General features: G+C 42.8%; 2 protein-coding genes across 2 annotated transcripts; one reads left to right on the top strand and one right to left on the bottom strand.

The window, feature by feature from the left end:
- The first annotated feature begins 9,697 nt into the window (after window positions 1-9,697).
- On the top strand, window positions 9,698-11,196 carry BCR41DRAFT_336385 (Acireductone dioxygenase ARD family). The gene is made up of 6 exons (XM_022022029.1): window positions 9,698-9,979; window positions 10,151-10,215; window positions 10,350-10,414; window positions 10,519-10,574; window positions 10,679-10,775; window positions 10,903-11,196. The coding sequence occupies exons 1-6, from the start codon at window positions 9,791-9,793 to the stop codon at window positions 10,959-10,961; spliced, it is 531 nt and encodes a 176-aa protein (XP_021881379.1). The 5' UTR covers window positions 9,698-9,790; the 3' UTR covers window positions 10,962-11,196.
- Window positions 10,871-13,056, bottom strand: BCR41DRAFT_59185 (hypothetical protein). Its single transcript, XM_022030925.1, has 2 exons — window positions 11,749-13,056; window positions 10,871-11,631 (listed from the first exon to the last, which is right to left on the bottom strand). Exons 1-2 carry the CDS (start codon window positions 12,924-12,926, stop codon window positions 11,142-11,144), a joined length of 1,668 nt encoding a protein of 555 aa, XP_021881380.1. The 5' UTR covers window positions 12,927-13,056; the 3' UTR covers window positions 10,871-11,141.
- Between the last annotated feature and the right edge of the window lie 256 nt (window positions 13,057-13,312).

Below are 13,312 nucleotides of genomic sequence, written 5' to 3' on the forward strand. Positions count from 1 at the left end.
GAGCACCATGTCACCCACAGCAAACGTAGCAGGCCTGCGAGTTTTGTCCGCTTGGGCCTTTTGCCTATTCTGCGCTTCGATAATGGCATCCTGAGCTAGCGCCAAATTCATCGACTGGGTTCGAACAAAATCACTGACAGCCGGAACATTGGTATCAGGTGGCTTTAAAAGAGATCCAGGGACTAGTGGATGGTGACCATAGTTCAGAAAGAATGGGGAGAAGCCTGTCGTAGGATTGACAGAGTTGTTGTATGCGAACTCCATCATAGGCAGTAAAAGATCCCAGTCGTTTTGCTTGTACGATATGTAAGAGCGGAGCATTTCTTCTAATGTTCTGTTGGCGCGCTCTGTTTGTCCGTCTGATTGTGGATGGAAGGCAGTAGACATGTTAAGTTTGGTGCCCATGAGCTTCATCAACGTTGTCCAGAACTTGCCGGTGAAACGTGAATCTCTGTCTGACACAATTGTCCGAGGCATGCCGTGCAGTCTAAAAACATTGTCGAAAAAGAGTCGTGCAACATCAGAGGCAGTGTCGGTAGTTCGGCTAGCGCAGAAATGAACTTGCTTGGACAGTTTGTCCACAAAGACCGTAATCGCGTCAAAACCTCTGGCTGTCTTCGGAAGCTTGACAATGAAGTCCATTGTTACAGTATCCCATCGTTGGCTTGGAATTGCCAAAGGTTGGAAAAGCCCTGCAGGAGGCTTTAGTGAAGGCTTGTTACGCTGGCATTGCTCACAGGAAGCAATGTATTTTTTTATATCCCTCGCCATGCGTGGCCAAAAATATGTTCGTCGCATGCTACTGTACGTTTTATCGAATCCCAAGTGGCCTGATATAGGAGCGTCGTGAGCGTCATGCAAGAGTTGTGAACGGAGTCCGTCGTCCTTGGGTATGCAGAGGCGAGGGCCTTGTCCAGCGTTGATCCAGAGTAGACCATCCACCACGAAGTAACGATCCGAGGTAGAGGCATCCTTATACTGATGCACGAGGGACCTAGAATTGGATCGTGTAGGTAGCAACTGGCTAGTTGTTTTCGAATGCCAGGGTCTAGATTGATATCCAAGGAGTTCAAAGTAGTAGGTGTAGCCTCCAAGTCCTTGAGGTCCGGTCTTCGTGAAAGAGCATCAGGGACGACGTTATCTTTACCAGGTTTATACTTGAATACGAAATCATACTCTTGAAGCAACTCCATCCATCTTGCTTGTCTGCGAGTCAAGTTCGGCTGGCTAGGAAAATGTTGTAGAGTGGCATGGTCGGTATAAACGACAAAGTGAGAACCATCAAGGTAGTATCGCCATGTCTTCAGAGCATGCACCACAGCCAGCAGTTCTTGTTCGTGTGTAGGATAGTTGCGTTCCGCTGGGTTGAGCTTGCGTGAAGTAAAAGCTACTGGTCGTGATTCACCATTTTGGTCCGTCTGGAACAGGACAGCACCAATTGCAAAGCCTGAAGCGTCTGTTTCGACTGCTGTAGAGAGGGCAGGATCGAATATCCTAAGAACTGGTGCTGAGCTCACTGCTCTTTTCAAAGTCTCAAAGGCGTCTTGTTGAGATTTTCCCCAGTGGAATTCCTTATTGGAGCCTAACAATTGTGTGAGGGGAAGAGCAATATCAGCGTAATGAGAAATGTACTGATGGTAAAAATTAGTCAAACCAAGGAATTGCATCACATGTCGTTGGGTTGTTGGTACTGGCCATTCCCTTATTGCCTTGACAAGTCCGCCATTCGTCTTGAGTCCATCCTTGGATATGACATGGCCTAGGAACTCAGTCTCTTCCTGCATGAAGGAACACTTGGATAATTTACAATAAAGCCCAGCTTGACGCAAGAGGGAGAGTACTTGTCGGATGTGCTCTAAGTGATCTTTCTCGTTATCGGAGTAAATTAAAATATCATCGAGATACACAACAACACATTTATCAAGAAGTGGATCAAGTACGTTACGCATCATAGTCGAGAACGCTGCAGGTGCATTTGTAAGACCGAAAGGTACGACGTTAAACTCGTAGTGGCCATAGCGAGTTCGGAACGCGGTCTTGTGTTTATCATCAGGATGGACACGCATTTGATGATAGCCCGAGAGTAGATCCAGCTTGGTAAAACATTTAGCTGTTCTGAATCTGTCGATCAATTCATCGATCCGTGGTAAGGGGTACCTGTTTTTCTTTGTGATCTTGTTCAGGCCCCGATAATCAACACACATTCGAAGCGAGCCATCCTTTTTCTTCACAAAGAGGACTGGAGCACCGTATGGTGAGGTGCTCGGTGAGATTAATCCTTTTTGTAAAAGATCAGTTAGCTGCTTCTTCAGTTCATCAAGCTCAGCGATCGACAATCTGATGACAGGTCGGACAGGTGGGTCAGCATAAGGGTCAGTCTCTATACGCATGCTATCACCTCTGTCAGGGGGAAGGCCATCGGGAAGCGTTGTAGGAAAGACATCAGGGAATTCGACTTGAACGATTTGCTTGATAGAGTCCGGTAGTTCAGAACTACTGCTAGAGACAGGTACTGGAACTCGAACTTGGGCGAGGAATACAGAGGCATCAGGTTCCGAGGCAACGGTAAGGAAGTTAAGAGCAGATATGACGGAAGATCGCTGTCTAGGCTTCCTGTCGATGCCAGTGCAAGGCCACAAGACCGGGGTACCTTGGTATTCAAAATGCAGATCATTTGTTCGCCAATTGATGCGAGGGTTGATATCCGTCAGCCATGGTTTACCCAAAATTAGGTCGTATTTGGATAGAGGATAAACAATGGCGTTGATTTTATCCTGATACGCGTTGCGGGCGAGGATGAACGTGGCTGTGTGCTGAGCAATTGTCTCGGTACCGTTGGGAAGAATGACAGGAATGGGTCTACCCTTAGTTAACGGAACATGTGTGTTCTCGCAGAAAGAGGAACTTATGACATTGCCTTCGGCCCCTCCATCTACAAGAATGCGCGCAGGTCGACCATTCACTGCTCCAATGAAAGTAAGAAGTCGGCGAGAGTTTTTATGTTTGTCATAGGTAAGGCTGAAGGATTGAAGGCGAATTTCGTTACGACAATGAGAGTGGCGATTGGATGAACTAGGGGTAGATGAATGAGTGGAAGTGAGTGAAGTGGAAACAGTGAAAGGATCAGTGGAGGGGAAAATAGGGTCGGAGAGGGGATTGTTTTTTAGCAATGAGGAATGAGTAGGGGAATGGGGATCAGGATGAGGTGAATACTTAGAGAGTAGATGTAAGGAAGTAGATGCAGTGGGAGCAATAGAGTGATCAGAAAGGCGCATGGATGTTATATTTGTGCACAAAGGATTTTTATTTGTAGTCATCAACTGTAACTGACCATGCCCTCTATTATCCAGGGCTTGAAGGCTGGGGCTAGAGGGGGCGAGGCAGGCCTGGTTTACTGCTCGCCCTCCTCTTTTCCCGACTCAGAAAGCGTATGGTCATTGTTTTCTATATTAAAGACAGAGGTGCGTTGGCATTGTTCGGCTCTATGACCTCGGTTCCGGCATCTGAAACAACGCCCCTCACGAACGCAACGTTCTCGTTCAGCTGCTGTGAGCTTGGGTAGCGAGCTTGGCTTGGAGTGGTTTCTGTTTGGTCGTTGCTGATGGAGAGAGGTGTACAGGTTGGCAACCAACATTCTCATGTTATCGAGATCCATTGGTGTAGGGCCAGAATTATTCTCATGATGGGGTGATAAGGCGTTCGGGGCAGCGGATACAGGGGTGGCATCGATGGGATGTAGAATACTGTGGACAATGGTCGCCTGCTCAATGGCATCGTCCAACGTCTCTGGCTGTCTAAGTCTTACCTGCTTGCTTGTTTCGGGCTCAAGGCCTAGCATGTATTTTTGCAAAGCAGAGTCTTTGTCGAGATTTGTAGCCAGACGTAGGTGGCTTCTAAACTTGCTCGTATATTCTGCCACACTCATCCTTCCCTGGCGAAGTTTATCCAACGCTCGGCGAGCTGCATTCGCAGAATCTGGAGGGGTGAACTGACGGAGGAATGCTTTACGGAAGTCAGCCCAAGGTGTATCGAGATTCAACCCGGAATCTCTCCACCATGCCTTGGCTTCGCCATTGAGACTGAGGACAGCGTATCGAACCCATTTGGATGGCGTGAGTGTGACAATAGTGTAATACTCCTCCAGGCTGTCGACAAAGTTTAAGGCTGCAACAGCGTTAATAGCTCCTTCGTAAGGCGTAGGCTTCTGTGGCTTTAGGACCGTGGCGAGGGTTCTGGCTAGGTCATTCTCAGCGGCTTCGTTGGCTTTGGCAGTAGAGAGGGCCTGATTAAAAGCAGTAGCTATGGCTTCGCGAATGTTCAGAGGAAGATCGATGGACGAAAGGGCGTTATTCAAGTGTTCCATGGCGAGGGGTGAAATTCATTGGTAATTGTAGTTCTCTGGGTGTGGTCGTGGTTTCCTTTGCTACCAATGCAAAAGTCAAGGTAGTGTTCTAGGGGGATCTAAGGGTGCAATAAAGGTATCTTTATTCAGGGGGAACTATGCTACAGAACTAGATAGAAAAGTAGACCTATTTATACTAGTTAATGTCCTGTTGCAAGGAATGCTCTAGAAATATGGGCGAAATACTATGTTGCACAAAATTATTATAGTGATTTCGCTTGCAGTAGGATACAACTTGGAGTTCTATGAGATGACCATACAGGCTGAGGGAGTATATATTTTTAAAAAGTATGCAGATTGCTACTTGTTCAACAAAGCTGAGAACATGTTCCCACTTTGTAGGCTCCTTGAAATCCTTGAGGCAACAAAGGTACATGGTTTAAATATATTGTGATAGCGAATGAAGGCCGTACTATATCAAAACGTTGATAGTATTAACTCCACTCTGTAGATCATGGTAGAGAGGACTCTTATGAATCTGCGAGCCGTCAAGATTGCACCATCAGATTCACCACTGGTACCTTTTAGTTGGCTTAGACCGTCTTTCGTCAAGCCAAGAAGGATATTGTTGCCAGATCAGAGTGTTCTTGTTAATAAAGTTCCATGGAAACTAACAACATCAGTCAATGATATACAAGCTAAGCTGCCGTTGTACTGTCGTCATCTAAAGCCAATCAATAATTTCGAAATATTGACATTGTCATTCCTTTCTCCAATTTGATCTTGCTTGTCGACAATGTATAGTGCGTGCCAAAACTGATGCAATAAATTGCATTTTTCAACATTTATTTCTCATTCTCCTTCTTCTTCTTTATGACCTTCCCTGCCACCACCGTTTCTCATTCTCATTTGTCTCACCTCCATGGATTCTCATCGTCATAGCCATCATTGGCCTAATTAGCATTTAATTGCAATTTGCTTTCAGCCACTCATTGCATCTATTATGGCAGTTAGCAACTTCCTGTTTTTATTTATTCCTGTTACTTCTCATTTACCCTAACGATGTTCCCCTCATCCTCTTCGGCATACCGCAGTATAGTTTGTGTAATAATTCAGGAGGGATATGTGTCCATACGTCTTAGACTCTCTCTCAGAGGTCCCCCAATTCTTTGGCTTGTCTGGATAATAAACCAACTGCACCTTCATGTATGCCCAGATATTTTCTATTGGTTGATGACAGGAGAGTTTGTGCAAGCGAAATCACTATAATAATTTTGTGCAACATAGTATTTCGCCCATATTTCTAGAGCATTCCTTGCAACAGGATATTAACTAGTATAAATAGATCTACTTTTCTATCTAGTTCTGTAGCATAGTTCCCCTGAATAAAGATACCTTTATTGCACCCTTAGATCCCTCTAGAACACTACCTTGACTTTTGCAGTTTGCTGGCCATTCCATGAGAGTATCTTAGACTTTTGGATATAGATCATTGCTATTCTTCCGGTATGAATCCTACATGTAGCATTGTCCTGCTGAAAAAATTTTTGTCATTATCCATCACGTAGTAGTCCCTGGATATAAAAATATAATCCTTGAGAACGTCGAACTAGGTTACTGAATCCACCTTGTCTTGGAGCCAGCAGTCAACGCCTGGTCCTTAGTAGGTGATACAACCCCAGAACATCATTTTCCCTCCGCCACCTTGCCTTGTCTTTTTGATATGATGTGCTCGTAGAGTTTTATCCCATCGATGTTTGTAGTAGTACTTTCTTCCGCAGGACCCAACTCTGCCAAAAATGGTCTCATCTGAGAACATGACGTTCTTCCAGTCTTCTAGCGTCCAATCCCAAGTGATCCTTGGCAGAATTATATCGATCATAGATTTGCTTCTTCGTCAGACCAGGCTGCGTCTGTTTTACATATGCCTGTCGAGAACCTAGGCTTAGGGCAAGGCAGAATGACCTTTTCCAGACTAGGCAGGTGGGTATGTAAGAGAGTAGGAGATATGTGAACAGGAACAAGGGTCAAGGAAAGCTTAGGAGTTTTATTCAAGATATCAGGTAAGGAACTAAACTAGGTGGGGAATGCGTCTCTATTTATATGTTATTCATGGGCTATGCTTATCAGTGAGTCATAGGGCTGTATCTATCGATGACTCATGGGCTATGCTTATCGATGGGCTATGTTTATCAATGAGTCATAGGCTATGCTTTCACATGCTATGACTCAGACCTTAACCGAGCCGATGTGAGCCGAGCCGTGGTGGCGTTAGTTCGTGACTTGCTTGGCCTCGAATCACGTGGCGAGCTTCTGACTTGGTGGCTGGTATACGACAACCTCCCTCTCTTGGGCTGAGCTCCGCGAAGCAAAGGGCGTGGCTTGTCAGGATTGCTTTTATGAAACCTATTCAGAAGGTCACCAGAGTTTTCAAGAAACTCGATTGGTTCCCAGGATCTCTTGGAGACGGGGTAATCCTTCCAATGGACGAAGTAGTGTAAGTGACCACGAATGAACTTGGAGTCGAGAATAGTCTCAACCTCATACTCCTTGGTTCCATCAATAATTAGTAGAGGAGCAGGCGGTGGAGTACGGCCTGGGATCTGATCTTGGTGATGTCGCTCTAGTAAGCTGACATGGAATACAGGGTGGATTCCAGTGCTCCTAATCGGTACATTCGATTCAATACACCTTCGAACCGAAATCGAATTGACCAAGGTAAGGTTCATATCGAATCGAAACCGAATGAATATATATTGTCGAAACCGAATCGAATGTATCGAATATTCGATGCATTCGGTAAACCGAATCATTCGGTGCCTCGATTGTACCGATTCAATTCATTTGATACACTATCATGCAAAACTGATTCAATAATTCATTCCCATGTGCATTTCTTTTTTTCATTCCTAGAAACCGTATATGCATACACCACTCATACTTTGGTTTAATAAAGCTCCCGTCTTCTTCTACGTCATAGTGATGCGTTGTGACATTAGCTTGTCTCATTTGAATAGCTAATGACTTTTTTGTTCATGCAGGTCATTGAATCAGTTTCACATGTGGTCTAAAATGTTGCCCATGACAACTTTTGGACGTCATTTAATGCCAGTAAAAAAAGGACTTTTCTCTCTTTCCTTTATGAACACTTGCTTAACTCTCTCTTAACTATACCTTCACAGAATATGAGACCCACTCCACAAAGGAAAGTCAACGAAGCCAGGAGGTTAATGATGGGAGGCATGTCTACTAGAGAAACTGCTGCTAGTGTTGGTATATCAATAGCGACGGCCACCAGGATCTATGCACATAATAAGGAGCACATGCCAGTCAATAAAGGCGGTCGACCAAGGAAAGTACCTAGAGGTATCATGCAGTATCTTAAGGTGAACATGAAACGAGGTACACTCAAGTCTGCAGTTGAGGCCACCGTCAGAGCCAACCAGCTCATACCAGCGGCTGTTTCTGAGACCACCGTTAGACGACGGCTCAAGGAGTTAGGATTGACAGCAAAGAGGCGTGTACATAAGCCAGCTTTACGTCGACGGCATATTAAAGCTCGTTTGCATTTTATCAAAAAGTATAAGGAATGGACTCTGGAAGATTGGAAAAAGGTTATTTGGTCAGATGAATCGAAAATAAACCGAATCTGCTCTGATGGCGTGCAGTGGATCTGGGACGACAACCCGGGACGCCTCACTCGCAGGTCGGTGCAAGGCACTGTCAAGTTTGGGGGTGGTAATGTTAAAGTGTGGTCATGCTTCTCATGGTACGGACCTGGATACATTGCAAAGATTGACAATAATATGGACGCACAACTTTACATCAAACTACTGCAGGAGGATCTACAGATGTCGCTTGATGACTGGGGCCTAACTAAAAGCGATATCGTCTTTCAGCACGACAATGACTCGAAGCACACGGCGAAGATTGTTAGGAAGTATTTGGAGTCAGTACATCTGACAGAAGAGGAAGGTACACTTCTAGAGTGGCCAGCACAATCCCCTGACCTCAACCCTATTGAACACATGTGGGCAGAATTGGATAGGCGGCTCTCTAGGTATCCGGAGCGAGCTAAGAGCTGTGATGAACTATGGGAGCGAATATCGGTTGAATGGTACAGGATCCCAGTGGACTTCTGCCGCAAACTCATCATAGGTATCCATAAGAGACTCCAAGCTGTCAGTGATGCCCATGGTTGGAATACTATCTATTGATGTAAGGTTATGCCTCACAAAAGAATAAAGATCTTTGGCCACCGAATGGGCACATGTGAAACTGATTCAATGACCTGCATGAACAAAAAAGTCATTAGCTATTCAAATGAGACAAGCTAATGTCACAACGCATCACTATGACGTAGAAGAAGACGGGAGCTTTATTAAACCAAAGTGTGAGTGGTGTATGCATATACGGTTTCTAGGAATGAAAAAAAGAAATGCACATGGGAATGAATTATTGAATCAGTTTTGCATGATAGTGTATGAGCCTGAACACCTTTTATTCTCAGAGCAAGAGTGTAGAGTCTATAAAAAAAAAAGTATTTAAGAGGCCAGTGATTCCGATTCCTTGTTATCATGCAAGCAGTTAAAGATGTCAATACGGGGCCAAGGTCGATTATTAGACTGTCTGATTTAATACGGTAACGCATGGAGAGGCAGTTAGAGCCATATGTTAAAAACAACTCTTTCTCTTACAGCTTCGCTGACTCCTTCTCATCTTTCTTCGCCTTTCATATTTCAGCCTTCGCCCTTTACCAAGGTATAGATTTGTCTTCTGTATCCAGACCAACAGTGTACAAGGGAGAAAGCATTCACTATTTTACATGGGGAATATGTGGGCCTTATCAAACAATCGCCAGATTCAGCTGTTGTGGATTGGATGCACAGGCGTGGAGTATAAAGATAAATGGGTAGGATAAAGAAGTGCTATTTTTTATTATTTTTACTTGAGGAAGCGAGTGCCTCGTTGCCCTAATAAACATAAACTAGAAACGAAAAGGAGATTGCGAGCGCCTCGTTGCTCCAGTAGACATAAGCTTGAAGTGAAAGGAGATTAATTGGAAAAGATCAATGGAGAGAGCGAGATTTATACGATTAATGAATGAATTAGGTGAAAGTAAGGATTAATTAGTGGGCAGAGATGAAAGAACAAGCGACAAGCAAATGCTTGTCACACAACAAGTAAACCTTCCTGTTGCAACAAGATTGGGCTTTATTTGAGACCGGTTCGTCGGGGAAAACAAAAATGTCGTGTTTCTTTCGACAAGCATGAGGCTGTGGTGTGCTATCGATCAGGCACATGTACTGGCAAACTTTTTTTTTTTTTTTTTCTTTTTTTTTCCATTCATTCATTCAAACTCGGACATTAGCTTTTTATTTTATTTTATTTTATTTTTTTTGCACTCCTTCTTTTAACGTTAATAACCTATCAACCACACCTTCAACTATGCGCGCTTATCTTTACGACAACCTTGACACTGACTGCAGACTGCCTCATGAGCTTGAGCCTTCGGTTCCTGTCTCGGCTGAAGAATTAGCAGCTTCCGGAGTCCTTTATTGGAAGTTACAGGACGAGAACTTTGAGGAGCAAATCGACAAAATCTGTGAAGAACGTAACTACAAGAACCGTGACCAGGTATTTGTAGTATTAATGTCTATAACTAATTACTCAAAAAAAAAAAAAAAAAAAAAAAAAATCTGGACAGCTGTCCCCCTCCCATGCCCTTGTGCATGTTTTAAACATGACACTCACTTTTAAATCTAAACACTGTTTTGGTATTTCACTATTTTCCGTCAATATGTTTAGATTACGGTTTCCAAGGAAGGTCTCGGTGCCTTGTTTGACGAGAAGATCAAGACGTTTTTCGCAGAGTAAGTCATCAATGCTATATGGATGAAAAATTCTATTATCCACCCCATCCAACCAACCAAAAAAAAAAAAAAAAAGTACTAAAAGAAATATCTTCTTCGTTTCCTTTTCTTCAATCCGTGAACATTTAAAAAAGGCATTTGCATGAGGACGAAGAGATTCGTGCAATTCTTGAAGGCACTGGATACTTTGATATCAGAGGTAAGTAAGCCCTTTTTTAAAAAAATAAAAAAATAAGCACAAGGCATCTTGAACTTACCTTGCTGCATTTTTTTTTTTCTCTTCCCTCTTCCATTCATCAACAGATAGACAGGATCGTTGGGTTAGAATTAAAGTTGAAGCTGGTGATTTAATTGTTTTGGTAAGACAGACTTAACCACGCTTTTTTTTTTTTTTTTTTTTTTTTTTTTTTAAAGAACCGATGTATGTGTATATTAATATATTTTTAAATGAATAAATAATTAGCCCGCTGGCATCTATCACCGCTTCACTCTCGATACCAACAACTACCTCAAGGCTATGCGTCTGTTCAAGGAGGATCCTGTTTGGACCCCTCTTAATCGTAAGGAATAAGTTTAAATGATTAATTATTATTATTATTATTTTTTTTTTTTTTTTTTTTTTTTTGTAGAAGCAAAATCTTAATCGTATTAATGTCTATATATCACGGGGATTGGTTGTTGTTTTAGGTCCATGTGATGAAAACCCACACCGCAAGGCCTATCTCGAGGTCATTGCCGCCAATTAAAAAGAGAGGGTATTTAAACATTGAGAAGATTAAGTGCTTTCTTGGTAGAGCTATTTTTTCTTCTTTTCTTTTCTTTTCAAATCACTACCCTAGTCCCCCACTCTATTTTTGCACATATTCATCCAGCTGTAAGCTGTAAGGCATTTAACTTTGCGGACAAAAATATAATAAAAAAATATATCATGTCAGCAACTGAAAGCGACATCGTGTAGCTGTTTGATCAATCTCCCAATCTAATCCGACAATAGCTCCGATAGAGGAAGCTGCTGGTGCTGATGCTTTTGGGGTCTCGTCCAGATCTCTTAATCGTTCTATTATTCCTTCTATTCCGTTAGAAAGAATGGCTCTGATGCTCTGTCGAGTTTTGATCCAGAGACGCATACAATCCTTAGACTTAATCGTAGCGACTTTATCAGATATGGCTGTGTCCCCTCTATTAGGTAGCTCCTGACTATAATAACCAGTTGACGGATGCTGCTGTTGCTCCACTTCTAGTGCTGGATCTTGTACTTCAGCCACTATGAAGCAATCTGTCCAAAACCCAACAATTTGTTGAAGCCAAAGTTCACGTTCAGAAGGTAGCGGCTGAGGATTGGCAGGTGGATTATTGATGCTTGCTGGTGATGATATTCGATTCTCTTCAAAAATCAAGAGTTCTGGATTTTGTCCACTAAAAAAAAAAAAAAAAAAAAAAGAGCAGCATAAGCCGATATGTAGTGAGAGGTAGTTTTTTTTTTTTTTTTTTTTTTTTTAAGAAAAATAATAATGATAAATAAAAAGCACCTACGAGGCGCGTTGAATCCACTCGAGGCTGTCCTTGATTTCGCTCAATGCCTGGTTAGCCATTTTAATATATTGAACACGTTCACGATCTTCATCGTTGGTATGGCTCGTCATTGATATAGCGGACGGGAATGTTTGAAATGTTTCTGGCTGCGGCTGCTGTTGTTGTGCGCTGTGAGCTGTTGCTGCAGTTCCTACTGTTGGGATCTCAGTTAATTCACCTCTATAATTGTATGGTGAGGGTAAGGCACATAACGATGAAGTGGCTACTCGTGTCTGGCCTTCAGGATTAACACTTTTATAAAAATGACCACTGAAACATCCAATTAATATGATTAGAGTTGGGATCGAAGGTTCAATAGTCTCTCCGCTGCCGCTGTTAAAATGATTATCATTACTATTATTATTATTATAGTTGTTCTTATCGTCGTTCCTATTGTCATTGTGCTTCTCCCACCGCTTCACCCTTTCCTGCCTATGATGATGATCCTCATCCTCGTCCAAAGTCGGACTAATGCCTTTATCCGTTACCCATTTATGTTGATGATGGTACCCAAACGTTTTATCTTGTGTATCTTCTGGGTCGAGGTGTATGCATCGAAAGAAGGACTGAAGATGAGCAAGCGTAGGCACATATCGAATCTGGATTCTTGACCATAGATCTGCTCGAAATGGCTCCTCATTGACATTGGCATTATTGTCGCTATTATTATCATCTTTATCGTCATCCTTACTATCGTCATCATCGAGGTTAACAGTATTGGTTTTGTATTCAAGACTGCTTCCAGAAATAGACATGGGTTGGCTCCTTGATTCTGCTCTTCCTTCTTCTCCTTCTATTCCCTCATCCTCTGCTTCTTCGATGATTTCTGGTAACAATGAAGGCAGCATTTGAGCCAACTGTATCTGGGAGCCTAATGATCCTTGTTGGGTTTGTAGCTGGGATTGGGTTGCAGATATAAACTCATCGTATCCGTCTGGCCCAGGGCCTGAAGGAAATAAATGCTGCCACGGTCCGGCATGATCATTGCTTATCTTATTAATTGATTCATCTACGCCTGAATTTGTTCCTGTTGCTGTTGTTGTTGTTATGGCGTCTGATGTTTGTTGTAATGGACCGTTTTTTGTTTTTTGCTTTGTTTCATGTTCAGGTGGAGCATAGAGTTTTTGTTCATGAAGCATCCATTCTTTGAGATGAGCCTTGGTATCTGTTATTATCAGGACTGTTCGGTGCTCATTATCACTCTCTTGAAGATAATTCAAAGCATACTGGAATATATAGCTAATAAAAGATAATAAGAAGAATTATCTGTAAGATAATCAAGCTTCACGGTCAACGTGAGCACATCCTGCATATACATTTTTTTCTTTTTGCCACTAATTTGCATGTTACCGTAAAGGCAAGTTTGTCACCAACGCACTTGACATGTTTTTTAGAACAAGTCGATTCAGCTGTTCATTTTGTAGAATGGCCTTTTGTTTGACATGAGCAGGAAAGAAATTGAGGACATTGACCATTGAGGGGAAAAAAAAAAAGGTGAAGAATGGACAAATTGAATTATAAAGAT

Source organism: Lobosporangium transversale (genome assembly GCF_002105155.1).
Source record: "Lobosporangium transversale strain NRRL 3116 chromosome Unknown BCR41scaffold_18, whole genome shotgun sequence".
Taxonomy (NCBI): domain Eukaryota; kingdom Fungi; phylum Mortierellomycota; class Mortierellomycetes; order Mortierellales; family Mortierellaceae; genus Lobosporangium; species Lobosporangium transversale.

Excerpts from the sequence above, each read along its gene's own strand:
- BCR41DRAFT_336385 (XM_022022029.1), top strand. The coding sequence starts at position 9,791 with ATGCGCGCTTATCTTTACGACAACCTTGACACTGACTGCAGACTGCCT. Across the intron at positions 9,980-10,150 it reads ACTACAAGAACCGTGACCAG|ATTACGGTTTCCAAGGAAGG; the intron begins GTATTTGTAGTA and ends CAATATGTTTAG. Across the intron at positions 10,776-10,902 it reads TGTTTGGACCCCTCTTAATC|GTCCATGTGATGAAAACCCA; the intron begins GTAAGGAATAAG and ends TTGTTGTTTTAG.
- BCR41DRAFT_59185 (XM_022030925.1), bottom strand. The coding sequence starts at position 12,926 with ATGCTTCATGAACAAAAACTCTATGCTCCACCTGAACATGAAACAAAG. Across the intron at positions 11,632-11,748 it reads GAGTGGATTCAACGCGCCTC|TGGACAAAATCCAGAACTCT; the intron begins GTAGGTGCTTTT and ends TTTTTTTTTTAG.